Source organism: Mangifera indica, chromosome 20 (assembly GCF_011075055.1).
Source record: "Mangifera indica cultivar Alphonso chromosome 20, CATAS_Mindica_2.1, whole genome shotgun sequence".
NCBI classification, from domain to species: Eukaryota; Viridiplantae; Streptophyta; class Magnoliopsida; order Sapindales; family Anacardiaceae; genus Mangifera; species Mangifera indica.
The window spans coordinates 11,703,574-11,728,770 of NC_058156.1; the positions used below are offsets into that span (position 1 = coordinate 11,703,574).

General features: G+C 32.2%; 3 protein-coding genes across 4 annotated transcripts; all 3 read right to left on the minus strand.

The window, feature by feature from the left end:
- Window position 1: 1 nt before the first annotated feature.
- Window positions 2–10,041, minus strand: LOC123204457. Of its 2 annotated transcripts, none has more exons than XM_044621120.1 (8): window positions 9,779–10,041; window positions 7,888–9,102; window positions 4,954–6,319; window positions 3,538–3,817; window positions 2,507–2,614; window positions 2,144–2,422; window positions 1,325–1,468; window positions 2–813 (listed from the first exon to the last, which is right to left on the minus strand). In XM_044621120.1, exons 2-8 carry the CDS (start codon window positions 9,047–9,049, stop codon window positions 625–627), a joined length of 3,528 nt encoding a protein of 1,175 aa, XP_044477055.1. In that variant the 5' UTR covers window positions 9,050–9,102; window positions 9,779–10,041; the 3' UTR covers window positions 2–624. The 2 variants fall into 2 exon arrangements, with proteins under 2 accessions (XP_044477055.1, XP_044477056.1); XM_044621121.1 differs by lacking the exon at window positions 9,779–10,041 and adding an exon at window positions 9,430–9,664.
- A 4,729-nt stretch (window positions 10,042–14,770) lies between these two features.
- On the minus strand, window positions 14,771–16,378 carry LOC123204869 (transcription factor MYB52-like). Its single transcript, XM_044621673.1, has 2 exons — window positions 15,698–16,378; window positions 14,771–15,378 (listed from the first exon to the last, which is right to left on the minus strand). The coding sequence occupies exons 1-2, from the start codon at window positions 15,810–15,812 to the stop codon at window positions 14,852–14,854; spliced, it is 642 nt and encodes a 213-aa protein (XP_044477608.1). The 5' UTR covers window positions 15,813–16,378; the 3' UTR covers window positions 14,771–14,851.
- A 6,038-nt stretch (window positions 16,379–22,416) lies between these two features.
- Window positions 22,417–23,976, minus strand: LOC123204372. Its single transcript, XM_044620977.1, has 4 exons — window positions 23,224–23,976; window positions 22,908–23,143; window positions 22,617–22,797; window positions 22,417–22,500 (listed from the first exon to the last, which is right to left on the minus strand). The coding sequence occupies exons 1-4, from the start codon at window positions 23,974–23,976 to the stop codon at window positions 22,417–22,419; spliced, it is 1,254 nt and encodes a 417-aa protein (XP_044476912.1).
- Window positions 23,977–25,197: the final 1,221 nt, after the last annotated feature.

A 25,197-nucleotide genomic window follows, 5' to 3' on the forward strand; every position in this document is an offset into this window, starting at 1 on the left:
CTGAAAGATAATCTTACATTGGTTTCATATCAGGTTATAATAAGGCCAAAGCTCAAAGATGTCAACTAAATTTTTAGGCGGATAATGGCATGATGCCAAATAATGTCCAGAAGAGAGCCCTGCCGATACAACAATTGCGGAGAAGGCACATATGAAAGGTTCTTACTGGACTTGCTGCTCCAAACTTGTGATACAGAGCAGTAAAATCTTGTCAAAAGCCAAACAAAATTCGACAAGCAGCAGGTATTTCACAAGCTATTACTAAATAACCTAAAAGAATTATCACACATCATGTACAACAAGATGCAAGATTCCCCTACCTCCACATCAAACAAAGTGCAAAGAAGGAATCCCTAAATTACACGATACGTGCAAGATTACACTCTTACTAATGAGAAATTACACGATACATCACCAACATTCAATCACACCATTCAACTGCTTTGTGTTGGTGTGTGTGTGTAGGGTCAAAAAAAACCTTTGAAGATCACTTTTTTAAACAGATGACCGGTTTTGAGTTAGTAATCAAATGCAGTTCCTTCCCTCTCATGGAGACAACACCCAAAACCCAAAAACACTTGAGGGCAGCTGCAAAATGCTTCACCAAGAGAGTTTTCTGATGGTTCAAGCTGATATGGGTTCGTAAGGGTATGATAGCCATGGGTGCTTCAGAGCCACAGATGCAGAAGGTCGCTTCTTAGGATTCACTTCAAGCAAATGAGCTACAAAGTCGATAAAGCCTTGGTCCCCCATTGGTAATCGGTGCCGTAAGGACGACTTTTTTGGTATCAAATATTCAAGTCTGTTGGTTTCCTGAAATATTAAAGAGCATGGCAAGGAACGAGTTATTTAGAAAATACAACTTGAGAAGACATGCACTGTTAAAGAATTGCTGTATCGAACAAATGCCGGAATAACGTCAGACAAATATGACATAATACTTGAGCAAACAATTAGTAGGAAAATGCTACATAAAACAAAATAAATACTTGCAAGATTGAGTTCTATCATCGCACTTCAACTGAAGCTTCCATCAAACAGGTATCCAGATAAAAATATCTTGTCCCCTCAAATGCTATCTTTGATTTTTTTTTTTTCCCCCTCTAAGGTTAATTAGAATGTGGCAGGTGTGCAAGAAGCTGTTAAATGTCTCATTTGCCTCATGGCACTATACTGTCATCTATCCTAGACTGATTGCTAAAACAAGTGTGTAAGTAGAGTAATAAGAGAGTTCAGGACATTCACATTCACAGAATTTTAAAAAAGTACAAAAAAAAAAAAATGAGATATTCACAAAATTATTCAAAACCAGAGAGGTGGTTACCTGATTCCGTTCATAAAGCATGTGATTTTTACTAAAATATTTGTATGTATCCCGTCCCTTGGCAAGCATGTTTTGTTCAATGGGGCCGATGATTCCAATCACCCGTGCCAGTAACGTTGCAGGGGAATCATTTTGGAAGAGGACCTACATCCAGGAACATGTTAGTCATAACCAAACTGCCCTAATATTAAAAGAAATAACAATAAAAACTCAGCTGAAATAACTACAGATATGTTCATTGTATCATGCATTTCAACCGGCTTGTAAATTACACAGGCAAATAGAAGATATATATACTTCAGATAATCCCGAGTCCCTGACTGGAAAAATATTCAAAACAGAAAATGCAAGAATCACATTTGAATTCAATTCTGCATGTAATTCACTTAGATAAGAAACTTCAGGATCAATATCACAATTTATTCCCAAGAAACACATGCATTGTTGTCGAGGCCATATAACAACAAATCAATGCAACAATAACCTAACAAACAGCATTTCAGCAAAAAATTTAGTTCAAGTGAGTCAAATAAATTAGTTTCACACATCAGTATTTCATTAATGAACTCCAACCATCAGAAATTATATTCTCCAAAAAGAGAAGATTAAAAAATTTAAAAAAGAAAAGCCTCTAGGACAAAAATTTGCAGCCGGTTACAATACTTCTGACCATGAATAATTGGTATCTCATCAGCACCTTTACTGCCATCAAATTGTCGCATAAGAAACCTATAGCATCTTATGATTTATACTACACACACAATGAAGGAAATAATAATGATAATAATAATTAGTCCCTGAAAGGCTTATTATACTTACATTTCCAGTACAAAGTTCTGCTAATATGCAGCCAAGCGACCATATGTCTATCTTCTTATCATATGGAAGCCCCAGGATAACCTCTGGAGCACGATAGGATCTTGATTGAACATAGGAGCATAGATGATCTGTCTCAAAACAGCTACTCCCAAGATCAATGACCTTCACTTCACATCTACTATAACTTTTCACTAATATATTTTCAGGCTTCAGATCACAATGTATAAGGCCAAGACCATGCAAGAACTGAAGAGCTTCCAAACATTGGATTGTAATTGACTGCAGAGAAAATATTCTGAGAGATTAAAAAACATCAGGAAAAATAAATATAAACTTTGTCATTGAAAATGGAACCCAACTGACCTGCAACCTTGGCATTGTGAAGTAGACCTCCCCTCCTGACTCTCTATTAAATTTATGAAACTCATACAAGTTTGCCTTCAAAAGTTCACATACTATTAACAAATGCTCCTGCAAAACAACAGGAAGTCAGAAAATAGTTAATTCACCATGAGCTACAGGCTCATCTAGTAGCACTTCAGCAAACAAAAGACTAGACAATGTATGAATCACATACTAGTGCACTTCTCACAGAATAATTTAAACCCTAAACCTTAAAACTTAGATAGATGCCACATCTTGCTAAGAATATCAATAGGATATAACTTTGCTCAAAGAACCATTCACCTCCAGCAAATAAGCAAATTACTAGAAACATGCATGCGGTAAGAGAATGACAAATAGCAGTAGGTAGTTTCAATCAGTTCAGAAATCTTCATGTCTTTTTAATAACCATTCTCCAATAAATGCAAGAATAAAATGCAATATACTAGAACCCTGATGTGAGAGAGAATGATCATACATTAACCAAACAATGTCCTTAAACCTTTGGAAAACTATTAGAGCACTCATGAAAAATTAGATTATCAAGCTTGGGAAAAAAGTAGTGAGATGTATTGTCTTGAAAGTCTGCACTACAAAACCACACATATTGGGAGATCAGTACTAGAATTTTCGCTCTTCTTTTGGATACCCTCTATTGCCTTGACCTTTGGTAAGAAAATTAATTCTAAACTGAGGATTTCTGCAAGACCCTAAATATTGTTCATCAAGAACAAGCAGGATATTATATCCCAAGTTTGCCAGCTCCAAGGGAGAGTTCAGCCCATTACCTCTTTGTTGAAACCAAAACGCCTTACACTAGTCAAGACAACCCAAGGTGTTGTTGATGTTAGCATGTAAGAAAAATCTCACCCCAATTCTCAGTGATAAGTGAAATGTTAATAGATATATAGAAAATGTTAAAAACAAAAGAGAGGCATTAGCACTAGTATATGGACAAAGAGAAAGTTAAAGGAGCACTGACATTACAACAAAGCATTACTCTTACTTACTCGATAGTAGAAGTAATCGTACAAGCGCAAAAGGTGGTATTTGTCTGCAGGATCATGCTTGTTGACATACTTGAGAAGCTTTATCTCATCAAGGCTCTGGTCAAAAAAATCCTTGTTGTTTTTTATGATTTTCACACAAACATCCATGCCCGTATGCAGGTCATGTGCTTGTATAGCTTTGCTAAAAGCAGCAGATCCAAGATATTCCGTAACATGATAGCGACCAGCTATTACAGAATTTAAAACAACATGGAAATTCTTGTCCTCCTCAAAACCAGTTCTGAGAACAAAAAGCAAGTACTTTAGGCAAAAAAGTCCTTTGAAATCGAACGAGCTAATAGCAGCAGTTTACCATATGAAAAGCGCAACTGTCATCACACAATGCATGGATTTCCATCTAAAATGTTATTAAGCAATTCTTTTCACCAGAGTCTACATGACAACACTTGAAGAGAAAAGTATTTTTGTATAGAAGAGTCATTTAATTTGTCAGAGTACTTATAAAAATGAAAGATAATAATTTAAACACTTCTAAAGCATCCTTTCCCTCCTGCAGGAGAGGGTCCTCTTTGCCAGCGCAAAGCACAGCCCTACCTTTTATTCTCAAGAAGCTGCTGAACCATATTAAAGGATGAAATTTGGGAAAGGTATGTACATTAAATATGCACAATGAAAATAGAAAATCAGAGAAGGGGTAATACATCTACACAATACCTTGAAATTTAAAAAATAAATAAATAAAAGTTTGCATATCATATTTCCTTAGAAAATTTACAAATCAACTACTTCCAATAGGAAGACTTCCATTGCTATTTCAAAAATAAAAATTTCTCATGTTTTTGCAAATATAACCTCAAAATATTATTCACCGAACTGGAAAGCTCCTGAAAACCCCAGCAAAAATGGGAAAATACAAATCCAAAGAATGAATGTTTCACAATAGGTTTAGATGTAACAAGGCAACTCAATTTATGATTAGCTAACCAAGAAAGTAAACCCGTATCATCCTTTCTCCACTTATAACATCTCTATCACTATTTTCAAGGTAGACTAGTAAGTGCATGAATCTTGGTGCTTTGTAAAGTTTTTGTTAACGGTAAAAGGAAGGGGTACAATAGACAACCAGCAAGGGCCCATCCGGCAATCATCAGAATGTACAACACTAATGGTAAATTATTATCAGAGATGCTTAAGGATGCTGCTGATGAGTTAGGAAGCCAGAGAAAATAAGAGACTATTTCACAGTATATCAATTTAAATCAATGAAATAATAGCAAAAAGAAAATCATAAATTTCATGCAACAGCAATTTAAAGTTCAATCTAGATGTAAATCCAGCAACTATATATGCAAAATCAGCCAGAAAAAAAACATGACCAAGTAATTGACAAGTAAAATGTACTTTTAGGAGACATGCCTGTTTTTCCTATGCACAATCTTGAGATTAAAAGTCTCAAATTCCTCCTCCTGGGCCTTTATTTGCCTCACTTGCTCTTGGACGGCAGCTGCCTCTTCAGCTTCAAGTGAGGCACCTGGATCTTCTTCCCTTATAGCACTAATTTTTTCATCCCCTTCTCTCTTGGCATGCTCTCTTTCATTATAACCGTAATTTGAAAATGTTGAGGAAGAAGAATTTTCAGATCTTACAGCACTTGCATTATTTTCATCCCTACAACTTTTAACAGTTGAAGAATCACTGCTTTTTTGCCTCCGTGTTGCAAGCATGTCATCAGGCCCCATCAATGCATTCAACTGTTCATCTGTTTCATTCCTAGTAACAGGATCACAGTTGCTCGACCATAATGATTTACTAGAGCTTGCATGCACCAACTGCCCATCTCTTAGTGGGGGAGGAAACGAAAATCCCACATCAGTAAGATTTTTCACCTGTGCACATGTTCCTTTATCATTCATAACCACATATTTACTGGAATCTTGTTTACTTGTTTTCTTTATATCCCTGCTTGCTCTGTCAATATATTTCTTGTCAGATTCATGATGAGACAGTCTGGAACCACCAATTCCAACATCACGATCACAAAAATACTCCTGATCTCCTTCACTGCTACCACCAAGCAAGCTATCCCGTACTTCACTTCCCATTTCAGCTACATCGCTGTTGATTCCCACACCAATTGACCGAACAGAACCATGCTGATCATCATCCATGCATATATCATCTAACCGAGGTCCACCATACTCATTCACAATTTTTCCATCCCCCAACATAATCAGTTCATTTGTCTGAGTAACAAATCCCTGCCAGACTGGTTCTGAGCGCATTAAATTCAACTCTTCTTCATCCATCAACTGTCCATCATATTGATCTATTAAATCCTTTTCAGTCCTCTCATATATTTCAGTCACTGTCAACCCTATAGGATCATCTGAAGCCATAACCGGTTCAACATTTTTAGATTGAAAATACTGTTCACCAGAAAAGTATGAATCTTCCTCAGCAAAAGATTGGTCATCATCCTCATCTTTTGCCGGACCTCTATCTTGGGGATCTGGAACACTCCCATGTCCTGTTCCCTTTTCATTGTCACTAGGGTAATCAATTTCATGAGCCAGAAACCATGCCTCATCCTCAATAGGTTGTCTAATGTATCCAGCATCGTCATCATCATCATATTCATCTGAGTCCCAATACTCATGTGGATAGTCAACAGATTCACTCAAACCATCACCAATAGTAGCAAAACCAGAAACCAGATCAGATGTATCCTCTGCAATCCCCTGGCTAACAGATAACCAACTGCCTCCTCCAGTCCTCTTTCCACCTATGTCATCAAAAATGAGAAGTTATTCCATCAAGGACTGCAGAAAAAATTTAGAGGTAGAAAATATCCTAAAGCAGGATTTTGAAAGAAGATAAAATTTTTTCATAAAGCTCTAATAATCTGGAGCAAACAAGTGAGCATGCTTCTGCTTAAAAATGTCCCATACAAACCTAAGAGAGAACAACTACTGACAACTAATGTGCCACACATCTTTATTATTTATTTATTTATTTTTGTACCATAACAACTAAAAAAATCATCTGTTTAACTGGTGTAATATGCCATCAACTATTATTTGCTATGCAGTATATAAGTGCATAGTAGATGCAATTATGAAGATCCGTTTATTTAATGGAAGTCTCAAAATATTGAATATAAAATGTCGAGTGAACATATAGAAGATGAAACAATGTCCTTTAACAGGATAAGATACAAAGAAAATCATTTAGTGAATATACATGCTTAGTATGCCCTTTCATTTTTAACCATTTCTATTATATATTAAAACAATAAGATTAGGGGGAAAGGAAGGCTAAACAAGTAATTTAATCAGAAATCAAACAATGAACAGGCCAAGAGGTGTCATTTAGATGTTCAATTTCAATAAATAAAAAGAACTTAATTTACAACACCATAAAAAAGAAACAATACCTTGAAATTCATAGATGCAAGCATAATAACTTTGTGTCAACAATAATTACTGTACTACCGAAAGAATAAATATAAATGATATTAAGTCACTTTTAAAGGATATTTTGCAAGGGGAAGCTGGTTTGGAGGTGATTAAGAATTAATACAACCAGAGCTGAAAAAAAGAACTTAGGTCTTAGGGGCCCATTTAATGATTACAATAAAAGAAGAGCACAGAAAAGACTCTAAAATGGTATAAGGATATTTAAGGAGGAAAAACTATAAGAGCATGCCATTGGTGTGAGAGTCCTAGGCATCATATAACTCAAATATAATTGAACAAAAGAATCAAAGATTGGTTTAATCCTCATTTATAAAAATCAATCTCAGAAGAAAGGATGCCAAAATAAAACCTAAATAACAAGTTTGAAACTTCATAGGAAACAACCAAAGAGAAAAAACTACTTTGGCAGCATGGAAGAATAATATTTTGAGGTTTTCTATTTTTTTTATTTTTTCTAGGTGGCATGTGGATTGAAGCAGGTGTTCAGAGGTTGATCAGGAATGTTGTTTAAAGCAAGGTTTAGCCTATGCTTCCCTTCTCTCTCTCTCTCTCTTTCTCTTTGGTCATTCACAAGAACCCACAATATATTTTTTGAAACCATATGCAATGAATTAGATGACTGCACTATATGCAAAGAAAAGAATTTAATAGAACATACATTTTCTCTTTTTCAGAAGTAACAAAGTGAGCCATAAATATAACTTTTTCAATCAAAATAAACACCAAGTCAGAAATCTAGGAAGATAATAACAGTTTGAAACAAGTAAATGAAAGGTGCTCTATGTAATCTACCAAATACAGTAAGTAGACAGTAAAATGAGCATTTTTTGTTTAAAAAAACTAGGCATATCCAATCATTTATCATATGACAAACCTGCAGAGTTGATTTCTTGTCCAATAGGAACATCCAAAAATGACCCTATATGTAAGGTACTATCAGCACTATAGAGCTTTGCACCTGGTACATCGCGCTCGAACTTTTCTTCCCAATTAACATTCAATGACTTGTCCTCTGACTTCAGCTTAACTGGTGGCAGCCTAGGGAACTCTTCCCTGGGATTATCAGAAGCTAGAGGAAAAATTACATTGCTCATATTCTTCTGCTCAGAATTCCCCTGAGATTTCCCAAAGTACAAAGCTCTTCCAACCTCATCCACCTGCTGCTTAATAGCAGCTCGCACATCACCTGTATCTGTCTTCTTATTGCCTTCCTTTTTGTCCGAAGCAGCAATGATGCCATAACTGGTAGACACATCCCCCTTAGAGAATGGAAACACAGTCTTGACAGAACAGTCTTTCCACAAATCTGAAGATGAATTTGTTGATTCCTCATTTCTTGACCAAGGGTTGTCCCCAAATCTCTGTTTGGAGTATGTAACACCAGTCTTAAGTTGCTGATCAACAACCTTTGATTCATTTGTTTGAATTTTTTCGTACTTGGATTCTGCATTGGCTTTACTAGTACTTTCCACCCATGAAGTCCTCTTTTCACCAGAAGCAGGAACTTCACTTGTATGGTATCTTGACTGTTCAGGAATCTGAAGCTCTGGGAAGTTATTGTTACTACTTCCACCATCCTTTCGGTTAGAATCTGAAGGTCCATTGATAGAACTGTAATTGTTCCAAGAGTACAAATCCATCACAGTGTCTCCTGCACCTTTGGAAAATGTGAAGCTCTTTTCATTAGCCCCAACAGCCTCATTAGGCTTATTACGTTCCCCACTAGAAGCAGCATTTCTCCATCTGCTTTCAGACCCATTTCTACCAGCCCCATACTCAATTTCTTTCACAATCAATTCCTTTGAAACTTCACTACTATTTCGTGAACTTGAACCTTGATTCTCACTTGTTGGTTTGCCCCCATTTTTCTCTTCCAACACCTCATTTGAGTCTTTCTCATCAAAGTTAAGTTTCTCAATGAAACCATTTAAATCAGGGCGGTTACTGAGCTCACTGCGCAAAGCTGCCTCAGCTCTTGTGAAGCGATTTCTCTTCAAAAACTCCAGAATCACATCAACTGAGCCTGTGTCTGCCATCGTGAACAACTACCACTGTTAAAGCAGGCACTAGAATGAAGAATGCACCAAACCTGAAACACCCCACAGAGAAAATTATGATATATCAAAATCCGATTATGTTATTTCCTAATGCTGTATTCTTTCCTTATAAAAACATATTTCCTGTTGTTATGGCTTCTGCAGAACTAGAAACTGATCCAACAAGGCTGATAAACAGTAACTCACAACATTACCAAAGTGTGTATTTGTTTCAAATTTTATAAATAATAATAATATTATTATTACTATTTTTCCCACAATTTTTTATCCACACCAAAGAGATAACACATCATAATCTTCTCCAAAACCCAACTCAAAACTTAAAACACGCAAAAAACAATTTTACCACTCTAAATTACCTAAACATCCCTTTAATGAGGCTTCAACGTCTCCAACAAATCTCAAAATACAAATAAAAAAACAATAAATCATTCCCATTTCGCACATTTTCTCGCCAAACCCAAAAACCCCAGAAATAAAAATTCCGCGAAGCCCCACAAATCAAATCCCATTGATGCAAAGATCCACTTATCCACACCCGTCCAAGCAAAACCCTAGAAATTTCAAACCCTAAGCCTCCTGAACTCTAGGCTTCAAACCCATTTTCACAAATCAAAACCAAATAAAAAATTAAACGCAATCCCAGATTCAAAATCATGAAAAAAGGAATAAAACCAATGTTAATCACGTCGAAATGAATTCACTTACAGATCGAAGAGGAAATGAGAATGTTTGTGGCACCCATAGCCGTCACAAAATGGACAATAACATCAAAATAAACTACAAATAAATTTCCAAGAATTTTTTTTTAAATTTTACGTAATATTTTTTCAATGTGCATATTTTTTGAGTTGGAGTTTTGAATATAATTTTTCGCTTCTGGCCTGCACACACACACTCTCTCCATCTCTCTCTTTATTTCTCTCTCCCCCAGGTGACTTCGAGTCTGGTGTTAATGGGACCAGAACAAAATGCCTTCGAAAATCATTCATAGTACCAATAACAAGGCTCACTAACGGTTCCACCCTGAACTTTGATGACATAATATTTCTTTCCATTAAGTTTGAAAAGTTATTTATCTCCTTATCATCCAGTTCCATTAATAGAACCATTTACTTTCACAGTAAATTACTAATTTGTCTTTATAGTAAAATTAAAAAACTACCCTAAACACTTAATATGTATGTCAATTACTAATTTGTCTTAATTTTATTAGAATTATGGAAATACCATTGATCTTCATCATCAATCGATTGGCACCTTTACGACTTTGTCATCTATACCACTCACCATCATCACCCATGCATTTGTCTTCTCTAAATTATTGACAACATGTCTTTTGCCCATATAACCAACATCATCAATCAATTATGCATACATCAACAGAACATCAATTATGTACAATCACATAGAAGTTTCATTGGACAATCGTTTTTTCATAATTATCGTTTAAAACCCATAGAGGCTTCATTACAATGACATTGATTGTACTTAAATAAAGATTATTAGTAGCTAATGAGATTGAATCTAGCCTCTTAATAGCCTTCAAAGTTGAATCTAACATACAATCGGTTATGATTTGATATCAATTAATAAATATGCTCATCGTTAATTAATTAGTCTATGAGCTAAAAAAAAAACTTAAGTTTTGGTTTTTTTATTCAATTGAAACCAATCTAATACCATCTATTCATTGATAATATTGGATTGTTAAATGGTTAAAGTTAATTTTTTAAAATCAATCAAAATTCACCTCAAATTGTATTTTAATTTTTTATAACAATAAGTAAATTAAATATGCAAAAGTCACCCATACAAACTTTAATAGTTTCAAGAAAACACGGAAAAATTTTATTATATATAATATTCCATACAAAATTGAAAAACAACATTATAACTCCTCAAATAAGTAGTATATTTAATCATTAATATTGATACAAAAAATAATCTTTAGTTATGAAAGAATTCTCAACAAAAAAATTAGAGATCATAAATGACCTATGAAAAACTAATTAAAGTCGAATTTGGTTTCGAAACACACTATTGAGACAATTGTTATGCCAATGGTAAGGAGGGATGAAAAAGAGGGGGAAGAAGGGTGAGGGGGGATTAAGAAGATACTAAAAAAGAGTAAAGAAGAAAAGAAAGAAATAAAGTGGATGATAGGTGGGAAAATAAAATTTTCAAATTTAAAGGGTGACAAATGTTAGTTTATGAAAGCTTAGGTAGAAAAAGAATTCAGCCTAGTAATAATAACATTTATTGACTCACTAGTACCCCTCCCGTGCTTGGTTATTTTTTACTAATTTTTAATTATCATGAAATGGACGGTCACGATGAAAAATAATTAATTACGTGTAATTAATTATTTACAATAATGACGTGATTAAGTTATTGTCTAATTTATCCGCTTAATGATGTTGGGTTAAAAGTGTAGAAAATGATGCTTTAGATAAAATAATATTCAAGTAAAACTAATAATTTTGTCATTTACAATGGTGTTAGCCTCGTGATTAGTGGTGTTAAGTGTATTTAGTCACATGATCCAAGGGTCACTATTGCTTTGACTCAAATCACGATGCTTTTATCAATTTAAATGTGCGGCACTGGATGATTTGGGCCCTGGTGGGCCTGGTTTAAAGGTAAAATTGAAATGTAAAGGGAAGTCCATGTCGTATATTCCACAGTAATATGCTATTCCGTTCTAAAAAAGATTTAATGTAAAGTGAAATATAAAATTTTTATCAATTAATTTTCAAATACTTCTCTTTCATTAAAATTCATTATTAGAGTTAAAAGTAAAGATGTTATTTAGTTTAAAATATTAAAAAAATAAAAATTTATTATATTTTTACCCTTTTAGTTTAAAAATACAAAATTTTTTTTTCTATTTAAAGTTTGAAAGTGACTATTTTCCCCCTAAGGTTTTTTTTTTAGATTTTTCGATGAACTTTTTTTTATCTCTCTCTTCCTCCCAATACACTCTCTCTCTCTCCTGTATTCCCCCTCCCTTTTAACATCACTAATTTTGTCCCTCGTTGAGGAACAATAACTGGATCTAAAACCTATAAGTGGGTTTTAAATCAAGACAAACTGTCATTAGGGTTGGGTTTCATCTATCGTCTACCTTCATTCATCTTCCTTCGTGCACCGTCTATTGTCATTAGGGTTGAGAGATTGGGATTGGTTCGTCTTATTTCCTGCTTCGATGAAATTGAATGCTCTGTTTGTACCAATCTAGAGGAAAAAGGGAGCACTAGAGAAGGAGAGTAACGATAAAAGCTAGCCAAAAGGAAATGGTTACTTTTTAAACCTTACAAGGGGAAAGGACAGAATTGTTAGATTTTTAAACTAGAGAATATATAATCAATTTTTAATTAAATAATATTTTTAGTCTTAACCATAACAGTAATTTTTAACATAATAGTAGATATTTAAGTTTTTGAAAGTTAACAAGTAGAAGTTTGAAATTTCACCAAACCTTAGGTGGGAATAAGTCTTTTGGTCTTAATAAAATAATAAAACTATATATATAACTAATAACATATCATCATATAATTGATTATTTCTTTATTTCTAATTTAAAATTATTTAATCATATAGTGACATTTATTGCATATGTACAAAATTATGTACATTGTTTGTATATATAGCATGACTCTTAATAAAATAATTTGCATTTAGTTTTGAACATTTAATTAGATATATCAATGATGTGTTATCATGATATATCTATCATTAATTCAAAATCATTTAATCATATAATAACACATCATCATTCAAACTAAAAGAATTATATTTATTATAAATACACATACTTTTTTTCTTAAAAAAACAATAATATTTCATGTATAAACATTAGATATTAATAAATATAAATAAATTAATATGAATCTTATTTGGATTCATGGACACAAGGTACCATTAGAGCTAAAAGCTTACGCATTAGAGGAATCTCTTCAGACCTTATACGGATTCCACGTGAGGATTAAATATGGGTTTTACTTTGCATATGTGCCTACTCCCACTCTCGATGAGACTTAAACCCTGGTGGCTGTGATACCACATGTGCAAAAAGTACTATAAGAGATAAAAGTTTAAGCTACTAGTTGTAAAAATCCCTTAATACCTCATGTATTCTTAGAGCCAACTAAGCAACATCTCCGCATGGGTTATCCCATGTGAGGACTAAATGTAGCCCTTTGCATATATTAATTTCTATTGCATTGGTAGCCAAAGCTCAAATTAGAGACATAAGAACCAAATAATTATACTATAAAACCAGAAGGAAATTGCCAAATAGGCCTTTTGTATCGACTCGATTACTTATTGGGTAATTACTCAAGAAAATCCTTTAGAGATGAAAGAATTAGGGGATACTTAAAATATCAAGAACTATCGAAATATCACATTTTGTGGCATGAAGTATACTAATTGATACCGTTAATCTTTTAAGGGCATTAAAATCCTAATAAATTATATTAATGTGAAAAATATTTTAGAAAATACTGTAAATTTAATACTTTAACATAAGACATGTTAATTAGAAAAACAGAATATTAAATTATACTCATTACCTTTTAAGGGAATTAAAGAATGTTAGTATCTCAGTATTTATTTATTATTATTAATCAAACACAATAATTATTTATACATGATAATTTATATAGTAATATTTAAATAATCTATCTTTGTAATAATCTTTCATTTTTTATAATAAAATTATTACCCGATCCAAACACATATTTGACTGAATAGAGAGACTACGGTCTCATATATGCCAAAGATGAAAAAATTTTCTTTACTTTCAGGTTCATATTCTCAAAAGGAAACAAAGAAAATGAAGGAAAACAATTTCTCCTTTAATTAAGATGGCTGTACATAAACAGTTAGTAACATTACAAGGATATAACTCTATATCACCATCAGTTCTATTTCTAGTTTTTATATGTACTTATAATAATAAAACTATGTATACACTTTTTTTATATACAATTTGGATACATGAAAGATTTGTCATCAATGATTGAATGATTTTGAATTAAAAATAAAATAACACTCAATCATATGATGATAAATCATTTATATATCTAAATTATGTACAAAATTTGTATACACATAGTATTGCTCATACTTATAATGAGTATCAAATGACTAATATGTCATTATGTAACAACCAGCTTATATGCAGATGATGGGTAGTTCCAAGAGACAAGAGATTAAAATTCTTGATTTCATCCTCAGCTTGACATTCTTGATTAAAAGACTCGGTTTTACAATACAATAGAACTATATGCATTTAATTTGAATATTCATTCAATCACATGATAATATATCATCATATGATCGAATGATTTCGAATTAAAATAAAATAATATCTAATCATCTGAGTATCTAATTAGATACCCAAAACTGAGTGTAAATAATATTGCTCTTTACAATATAACACAAACTACAACTTCTTCTTCTTCATATATCTCTGTATGCATATATAATTCTACCTACATGCAATCAAAATGAATAACATAAATATATAATACATCTATAGTTCTTCTGTCACATTCTGATAACTAATTGAACTTCATTTTATAGTTAGTTTATTAATTGATGTTCAGAACTGTAGCTATGTAGAATTTTGATGGAAATTGTCTTGGAGAGGAAGATGACATGCCACTGGAAACGAAAGTGCAAGTTATTTTCGTTTCCAGTGGCATGTCATCTTCCTCTCCAAGACAATTTCCATCAAAATTCTACATAGCTACAGCTCTGAACATCAATTAATCAATCTCGTCCTACCGATAAGAAATCGATAAATTGCGAGCTTCGTCGCAGCTCTCTCGCTTCTTGATTGACTTCCTCATCATCCCTTCTCGCAAAATTACACATATCAATCACTTCACTCTTGGTTGAATCCGTGTTCACTTGCAGAAAATCGTAAAACTCCACTCCTCGATTCTTCTCATCTCCATTGTTTTCAATTATATTAAAACCTGCTGGTGCTTGATAATGCTGAAGATGATGATGATGAGGATGCATACGAGGTAAGCTGTAATGATTATTTAGGAGAGTTTGGGCGGCTCTTTTGGCGGAAAGTTTTGATCTTTCTCTGCATCTTCGAGCCATGATGACATGCCAATGGTTCTTCACAGCGTTGTCAGTTCGTCCTGGAAACAGTCTCGAGATCACCGCCCAGCGGTTTCCATGGATCCGATGAGAAGCTAAAAGAAGCTCTTCTTCTTCTTCTGTAAAAGGGCTTCTGTTGATTCTTGGATCCAGTTGATTGAACCATCTCAACCTACAGCTTTTCCCTGATAATAATAATAATAATAATAATCACAACTATTAACAAATCAATAATAAAACCATATAAATAAATATATATGTGATATATGATTATATGATTGATTGATTTTAAATTAATATTTAATCACATAATAATACATCGTTTGTTTATACATTTGGTGTACTTAAGGTGTATACCCATCATTGCGCATAAATTAATCACAATTTTTCTTGCTTAATTAACTTGATTTTGAATCAAACCCTGGTGGATTATTCATTAACACAGAGAGAAAATATGGAAATAAGATGAAATGGACTTTTAAATTTAATTAATTAACTAATTACCTGATCTGCCTTGAAGCTTTTCAGCTATGGCGTTCCAGTTATGGGGGCCATAACGTTCCACCAACTCTCGAAGTTTTTCATCCTCAGCTGGCCTCCAATGTCCTCTGGTGCACATTTGATCTTCAATACATATACATAGATATATGCATATATGTAGAAATAATCTCACACAGGCAGCTGAAGATCAATCAAACTGTAGAAAACCCTAATCAATATTCCTCTAATTCTTTCACTGTACACGATGCCTCTGCACTCTTCCAATGAAGAAGATGATCGAACTTGATTAAAAATAGCTAGATTAAACTCAACTATATCTATAACCTAACAACACAAAGATCAAAGAAGCAACCTAGCGAGGAAAGATACATCAGTGATGCTTCTATGTACTGAAAAAAATTCAAAATTCAATCAATCTAGAACAACCAGAATCCCACTAAGATCTTGACAATATAATCAAAGAGTTAAAAGGTTAAACGGGGTTTGAGGGGAGTTTCAGGCGATGCATGTATATATATGTAGGAAAGTTTTAGGGTTTTGGATCAAAGTGGAAGAAGAGAAAGAAGAGGAAGATCAGAGAAACAAGTAAAGTGAAAGGAAATTGAGATCAAAGGGAAGATATAGAGAAGGAGAAAGTGCTTTCCGTTATATGAGATTGAGAAGGAGAGGTTGCTTGGTAGGGTGAATTTGGTTCTGCTTTCAACATCTTCTGCTAGTTTCTAACCTACTTATAACCCACCTTTTTTCATATTATTATTATTATTATTATTATTATTATTATTATTATTATTATTATTACACCTTACTTCTTTTAAATATATTTTTTGTTATTTCTTGTCACTTATTAATTTAAATACAAAAATTGATGTATAATTTATCAAAATAATGTGCAAAATTACATTGAAACTTCATGACTTAATGGATTTTTTTTTTAAATTAATCGTGGACATATAAACCTTAAGATATTTCGTGTTAGGTTGGATTTAATTTGAATTATTTAAGTTTAATCAAAAAATTAAGCTTGTTTTTATAAAATGAATCATGTTTGAACTATTTAATTATTTAAGATTAAATTAGTTTGATTAAATTTAAAATTAAATTATTTTTAAATCGAATTCAATCTAATCTAAAATTAGATTATAATTAAGTTTGATTTGGATAGAATCTAACCCTAATTTCATGCACACAATGATGTAAATGCAATGTATTTAAAAATAATAATTAAATATAAAAGATGCATGAGAAGGTACGTACTTCTGTTTTCATACGTATAAATTTTGACTTCATTTTTTATGATCAACTTTCAAACCTAATTAGCTAACAGTTTTGCTGCTAATTAATCTCTGTTTTGCACGTGGAGAAGAGACTAATTTCAGTCAAACTTAATTATAATACCATCAGATTCAATTCATACTGTACCTAAATAAAATTTAATTTAAATTGATTTGAATTCAAAAAAATTAACTTAAGATTAATGAATAAAGATTCGAATTTAATTTGAAAATAATTTTATTTTAAATTTGATTTTAAAAAACTCAAACTTTAATATTTGAATTGATTCGAGTTCAACTATTTTTACGAAAAAACTTAAATCTTTCATTCAAATTTGGGTCATTTAATCCAAATTCAAGCAACTTGAATCCTACCCAATTGGTTAGATTGGCATTCACTTCAATTTAATTGTATTTTTTAATCTTTTTTATAATATATTTTAATATAAGTAATTAAACGATATGTCATTATATAATTAAATGATAATTAAAAATTAAAGATAAATCAATACTCAATTACAAAATGACACATAATTATTTATGCACATAATTTTATTGTTTTAAGTTTCAACCGGATTAAATAATATCTAATTAATTTATTACATCAAAACTTTATTTTTTTCAAACATTATATTTCTTTAAATTTAATAATTTTTTTGTTTTTACTATTAATTGTATGTAAATAAAAAAAAAATCAAATAAGAGAATCCTCAAGCTTTTTGTTTGTAGTAATTTATTAATTAACATGGAGAAAAAAAAAATACCACATGATTTTAATGGTTTTGAAATTTGATTTAGAGTAATCATGATGCTAATTAGTTAGCTTAAGTATACTTAATTGTTACTTTTCTCAGGTTAGAAAGTAACTTAAAATTGAAATTAACTGAATCTCTAATAAACAATTAATTATCCAAAATAAATAATTAATTATTGCACAACTTTTTGTAGTCAACAAATTGAAAAAGACTCTGTTAAAAATCTTCAATCAATAGTCAAAACAGAAATTTATTAAATCAAATATGTAGAATTAACGAACTTTTGAAATTTCTTCTTATGTTTCTAAATTTCAAAATAATAATAATAATAATTTCTAAAATTTTAATGAGACACTAATTATTCCATTAATAACAATCCTAAGTTTGATCTTACACCCTAAGTCATTGTTGAATTTGATCCAAACCATTCAAACCTAGATCAAATAAGTTGAATTCGAAATAATGATTAAAGTTGTTTTTATAAAAAAAATCAAGTTTAAACTGATTAGAGCGTTTAAGTTCAAACTAGCTCAAATTGAATCTAAAATAAAATAATTTTCAAACCAAACTTGAACCTCAATTTATTTAATTCTATCCAATTTTGAGCTAACTTTTTTATAATCAAATCAATTTCGAACTAAACAATATCCAAACTCGACTTAGTCTAATGTAACCCAATTCATGCTTTTCGAACCTCGCAAGGAACTTAAGTTTTCGAGGTATTAGAATCTCACCAAAGTTCATGTTACCCAAGCCAATATTACATGCTATCAATAAAGTATATACACTTAATTTTGAGTGTCTAATTGAATAACTAAATAATGTATCGTCATATAATTAGATAATTTTGAATTAATGATCTCTCACCTTAATTAATACTATTTTATTTTGTAATTAATTTCTCCATAAATTATGATAAGCAACAATAATATGAAAAGAAAAAAGGAGTCTTGGTTTGACTGTTGGCCTACCATTGTCGTTCATACCAAATGTAGGAGATATTGCTTGTAATAAAAGTAGCAAGAGAAAGCCATCTTTCATCTTTCACCCACCACCTCTTGCTTTGCCTTGCCTTGCCTTCCCCTGCTGCCACCTTTCTTGTTGGTCGTAACTGTCACTACTAGACATAAACACTTTTCTTCAACTGTCAGCATTTCTATCATAAATGTTCACTTCATTATTAATAACTATGAACTATAAATAGATTCAATAAATGACTCACCTACCTACTTTCAAGGTGGTTTTACAACTCCTATGGTAACCCTATCTGCCGTTAATGTGATGGAGGATCCAATCATGTCATACTACTATCTGAAAAACACTAAGGCTCAATTCGAACTGGATTCAAATTAGAGTTTAAGTTCAATAACTCAGTTCAAATTCCTTTTCTATGGTACTATTTATATAAGATAATATTGTTCATTTCATTGATAAAATTATTCCTTTTGTTGATGATACTATTAACTTCACTAATAACCTTTTAACAAAATCTTAAGCCAACTCGAATTAATCATTATAGATTCAAATCAATCTGTATTTGGACTAGACTCAAAATTGACTCTACAAAAAAGAAAAGCTAATAAATCAAAACCCAACATATTTTTATTAGATTGCTCTAAGTAGGTTGACAATCTTAATTACAGTTATTGGTATCATACGATACACTATATACATCATATAATATGATACAATACGCATGGAGAACAATAAAATGTATCAAAAACCAGTATAATACGATAAGCATATTAGATAAAATACTACAAATCTATATATATTGGTAAAATCCTGCAATATGAAATGACAAATAATACAAAAAAATTAGGTGAAAATTAAGTTTTTTATACACAATTGGATTTGTCACTCGGCAACCATAATCCCAACCATTAGTAAGCTTTCATATGATAATAATAGAGCCTGTTCCCTCTTAACTGTTTACCTATTCTACCTACTTTACATCTAAGACTTCCGAAGAGTTAGTTGCCTTACTTCTACAAGAACTTCAAATTCTCTCAACTTTCTAAAGCTAATTCTCAACATATTCTACGTTTGATTTGTCTTTCTGGGCAAACAAAACTAACACCCGCAAGGAATTGAATACAATGTTCTATTTCATAGAATTGAATGTTGTTATGAACTGATCTACCTACCCAGCATCAACACAATTCTTAGCTAACCGTCTTCGCATACAACGACTAATCTTTCTTTCTCCATAAGTTTCTAAGTTTTCTTCAGGTTTGAAGTTAGTAACCACATACAAGACTGAGGATTTCTGAGGCTATAAGTTTGTGACTCTTTCTCAACTGTAAAACTGCCAGGAACCAACTTATGAACCATTCAAATGGATTTCTTTTGCTTCTTAAACTTAACTCAAGAACAGTACAACTACCTATCAAACTGCCATATCTATTTTATAGCCTATCACTCAACTTGATTCGAATCGATTTAGCTCAAACTTGATTGTTAGCTCAGCTCTTTTGAGCTTAAAGAGAGCAATCATAGGTCAAGCTCAAGCCATGAGTATATGACACTATTTATCTCTAGGCACAAGGGTGCTCAACTCAATATGCTCGCAAGCGATTCAAGTATGCAAATAAAATAACATCATTTCGGCCAGCTATGCCCATGCAAGTCGAGCTCAAACTAAAGCCATATAGGTGTTTAGCTTAATAGGCTCATAAATAGTTTATGTATATTGATAAAATAACGTTGTTTTGATCAACTGGTGTTATTATAATCTTTTGCTCGTATCTATAATATGAAATCTTATCATTTCAAGCTCAAACTTGAGCTTATGTCCTTCAAAATCTCCTTATACTAAGCTAAACTTGAACTCACCTTTGCTCAAATCCACCCCATAATCAACTATCGCCACAATCTTGACACTTGGAACATAAATGGCAACCTAGATTTTGATTATTACAATGAAAGAGGCCAATTTGTAGAGGAAACTAAGAAGAAAATCATAAAGGTAAAATTCTGGTTTGAGTGAAACTCAATTTAGAGATTGTGGGCGGTATTAGGTAGAAGACAGAGATGTTGATGTCAAAACTGTTGGCATGGATACATTCCTTTAAATGGGGATTTTTATACTAACCTTTTGATGGAATATAACACCTTTTACATCACATACAACTACAGTACTTCTAAAGTATGCCTCAACCTTCAAGCGTCAAAGGATAAAAATTCTACTCTAGATGAGAAAAAAGGTGCTGCATGACAAAGACAGATAACTAAGCATCAATATCAATTTGCAATTAGCATATACAGATTCCACTACGATACTGATCTTCTAGTTGAAAAGAGAAAAAAACACTTTACCTTTATGGTAGTAAAAAATTCTATCAATAGCATCAAGAAGAAATGCACTGCAAAACCATTTTTTTCGGCTGAAGTGTCGGATTTATGTAATGTGATCACAAAGCTCACCTCCTAATAAAAATGTTTCAAGACAAAATAGTAGGGGTTTGCGTAATTTGGTTCAAACTGTAAAACCGAACTTAATTACAGTTTGTTTTGATTGTAAAATAGTTTAGTTTGGGTTGATAAATTTTTTAAAAACAGTTTTCAATTTGAGTTATTTTTAAACCAAACCAAACCATAATTCGTATTTTTTAACATTACATATATATAGCTATTTTTGATAGAATTTTTCAATAAACAATTAAGTATATAACTTTTTTTATATTTATTTTTTCATTTTCTTTACATGAATATTATATATATATTTCACATTTATTTTATATGTTTATATTATGTTCTAAAAAATTATAATTCAATTAATTTTATCAAATAATATCTATTTAAAAGTGAATGATTTTAATATATTCAAACCGTAATTCAAATAAGACTAAACTATATTTTCTCAGTCTGATTTGATTTAGTTTGATTTGAAACTTGAAATAATTTGGTTTTATTTATAATTTTTTCAAACCATTGTTTAAAGTTTGGTTTGGTTTGATTTTGTTTAGAAATTTTTTAAACGGTTTTTTTTATTTTGTTTTAAAAAAAAAGCTATCAAATCATACCAAATTAAATCGTGCAAACCCTACAAAACGGACAAATTCCATGCCATGATGCATTCCGCATAGCTAAAGTTACTGTGTATCATCTTTGGAGTGTTCTAACAGTAATCGACATAATGATGCAAAAGAACTTCTTTTCTTTGAATAAATTGACAACCAACACAACTAACTAAAGAAACTTCTTTTCAAGTATAACCAAGAAATACTTGAAAAATACTCATTATTGCTTCCTAAACCTGTTCAATCTATTGTTTCGCTAATCTTTCACCATTTCATTTGTTGGGAATTTACGATGATAGATAGATAAACTGTTATGTAGAGATCGTGTAATTGGACGAAATAGAGAAAATAGATTGACAATCGCAAAAGGCTTAATAAGAAAGAAACAAAGTTTAGTTCGAGAAAAGCCTACAACCCCCAAATCAAAATCAAGAGAGTTGGAATGTAATAAAAATTGCTTGATTTTTATTTATCTCTACTATGGGAAAAACTTAAACAAATTTTCCTACGAATAAATATGTACAACTCAAAAACAATCATGTTGACTAATTCAAACTAAACAAACAAACAACTTTATCTAAAAGACTTATTCAATCCACCTGCCACAATAAAGTGGGATTGACCATTACCCAGGTGCCCCCACTTCATTGTGCAGGTATACGACATAAACACACTCATAATGTCTCTGTCCCAGTATAAGCAATGGATACAGACACAGACTCCAGGTAGTTATCTTGAACAAGCACATATGGACATTTCTAAAAGCATTCAAGTTGTTGATCTAAATAACAAGAACCATACCCTTATACCCACATTATTTCAAGCCACGGTTGTAACTCAGTAATGACATGTGAGTTTGAAGGAAGGCAAGCACCAAGAGGAAAGAGGCAGCAAAGACATGGAGGACTCTCCATTTAGTAGTGAAATAATTGCGCGGTAAACTTGTCCGGTCGTTATTGTAATAGGCCTCAACATTCTTAATTTCATCAGAAAGATAACTGCCTCTGACACACTGCGTGTTTCTTCCAAGATCATTGGAGAAATCTGCAATGTATCTGTCATCGTCGGAAAATTTTGAGATGATTCCATCGAAAGAAAGGGACGAGACGTCTCTTAGTTGGCAGATGAGACGAGAAAAAAAAAAGAGACGTAGTTACAGAAATACTTGATGTGGCGTTCTCGAGACTGTTCTAAGGCCACACAATTTATCAGCACAGTCTTCATCATTTCGTTGAATGTGATAGCTGGAATTTGGAGAACCCGGTTCTTGAATTTTATATCCAGAAAGGTTTCAGGTGTTTTTCTTTGCGTGAACTTGATTCCTGATAGCTTCAGTTCCGTTACGCAATGCATCGAATGTGTTGATGCGTACGTCTGATCGTTGCCATGGTTGACTGACAGCTGTTTAACCGAACAACAGTGAAATAATTCCAGTAAATGACTGCAATTAGGCAGTTCGAACGGTACCGTCAGTCTGGGACCTGTCCAGGAAAGATTGAAGAATTCCAAGGCAAGCTTCTTAAATTTATCGTCAGGTTGATCGAACAATGACGTGAGAACGAACAAAGGAAGTTGGTTCTCAAGTTTAAGAACATCCTGGCAAGAACGGGAATCAAGAATGGCTGAACGAGAATGGGATCATTGGGAATTTCGTCTCGGCTGAGATAGCACAAGAGCTCAATCAGAAAGGAGCCATCAAGCAACATCATCTGAATCAAATCTTCACTTGGCATCTCGTAGATCTGCTTATAATCTGAGTAAATATCTCTAGTACGAGCTTCTAAACTCTGCATTTCCAAAATAAGGCTGCCCAGGTCTCTGTGGTCCTTCTCACACCGGCGAAGGAACTTATCAAGAAAGAACCATTTGTAATCTTCGAACTGAAGCAGATGGTCGCTTTTCTTGCTATTGACAGGACCGATTGATACAATCTCAGGTATCATATACCTTGAACTGATACTGCTGATCGTATTAGGAAGTCGCATGGCGGAGAAGAATTGGACTGAATTTCTTATTTTTTCGCTATTTCTCAACATGTCTTCAATACGACGCCTCGTCAAAGAGATTACTTCTTGCGAAAATGGATTTCGGAATTCAGCACCCTCGTCTGGCACTACAGCTACTACGTCTTTGCCCTTAATTGAATGGCTTGAACTTGCTCCATTCGTGGGCAACATGGGTTGCCGTTTGTTTTCTGTCTCTTCACCGTGGATCAAAATAGATGAGAGGTCCATTGCTTTAATGTTTGTGTCTGCTTACACATGACCAAAACAATCAAGAAAGCTTTATTTATACATTATAATCTGGCAAAGAAATGCGTCCCAGAAAATACTTGGTAAGTTCGGATTTATTACTTTTTCCCCCTGAAATGAAGGAAGAGTTGTAACTTTTTAATACCTCGAGGGAAAATTTTCAATGCAGTTTCCTGGAAATTTCATTGCAGGTTGTTAATTTATATTAATAATTAAAAGGACCTTTGTGATTGTTTAACTAGATTTCATTAGATACGAGAAATATTATATTATTTGTTACAGCATTGACCAATAATAATGACATATTATATCATGTTATGACTTTTTAAAAAGTAATAATAAAATAAATAAAAATTTTAATAATTGTTGCGAACATAATTGAATAATTAAATATTGCAAAAAGAAATATTGAAAAATATATTGATGAGTGTAAGGATGAGAAACGAAAGCTGTGTAAAATTTATATCGCAAGTGATGAAGTGTGTGTCTAAAGCAGGGGTTGGGGGGCACAGACATCAGCTGTTTCCACTGTCCAAAATTTAATGTTGCTGCCCAAGCCTAATAAAAAAAATTAAGGAAAAACCTAATAAGAAAAATAAAAAATAAAAGAACGAAACCATTTGATATATGATAAAGTGATGTTGAATGTGTTACAAAAACCTAGTGAAACAAAACCTAATAAATGAAAAAGTAGTACAATGTATATTTTGGCTAGTATATAACATATTTCAAGAATTTGCTCCTTTTAACTAATATCACTCTCTTTGTAGTGAGATGATATGAATTAATTTAGTTGTTTAATGAACTGTTACATGTTAATGTTATACACTAATTTTTTAAATGTTGATGTCAATAGTATCTGGGTGAATAAGTTTGGAAGGTTGTCATTATATCGTATTTGCTTAATATCAATTTTTCAATTCTATTGGAACTCATTAGTGCAAAAAAATTTGGACAATGCATATTTTATTGTTTTCATATAATACAAAAAAGTGTTTATTGTGAAGAGAAAACTACATGTATTATGGATGTCATATAGATGACAAATCATAATTATATGCATTTTATGCTGGTTTCATGGAGAGCTAGAATCAATTTAAATAATTCGAAGATGTTGTTATTATAAATAAAAACATATTCAATCTGCGAATGAGTCTTATGAGAGTTTGAATCAAAGCAAACACCGAGAGGGTCATGATACAT

Excerpts from the sequence above, each read along its gene's own strand:
- LOC123204457 (XM_044621120.1), bottom strand. The coding sequence starts at position 9,049 with ATGGCAGACACAGGCTCAGTTGATGTGATTCTGGAGTTTTTGAAGAGA. Across the intron at positions 3,818-4,953 it reads ATTGTGCATAGGAAAAACAG|AACTGGTTTTGAGGAGGACA; the intron begins GCATGTCTCCTA and ends TTTTGTTCTCAG. Across the intron at positions 814-1,324 it reads TGCTTTATGAACGGAATCAG|GAAACCAACAGACTTGAATA; the intron begins GTAACCACCTCT and ends TTAATATTTCAG.
- LOC123204869 (XM_044621673.1), bottom strand. The coding sequence starts at position 15,812 with ATGTGCACCAGAGGACATTGGAGGCCAGCTGAGGATGAAAAACTTCGA. Across the intron at positions 15,379-15,697 it reads AAAGCTTCAAGGCAGATCAG|GGAAAAGCTGTAGGTTGAGA; the intron begins GTAATTAGTTAA and ends TATTATTATCAG.
- LOC123204372 (XM_044620977.1), bottom strand. The coding sequence starts at position 23,976 with ATGGACCTCTCATCTATTTTGATCCACGGTGAAGAGACAGAAAACAAA. Across the intron at positions 23,144-23,223 it reads CTTCAATCTTTCCTGGACAG|CTGTCAGTCAACCATGGCAA; the intron begins GTCCCAGACTGA and ends TCGGTTAAACAG. Across the intron at positions 22,501-22,616 it reads TTGCTGCCTCTTTCCTCTTG|AAATGTCCATATGTGCTTGT; the intron begins GTGCTTGCCTTC and ends GAATGCTTTTAG.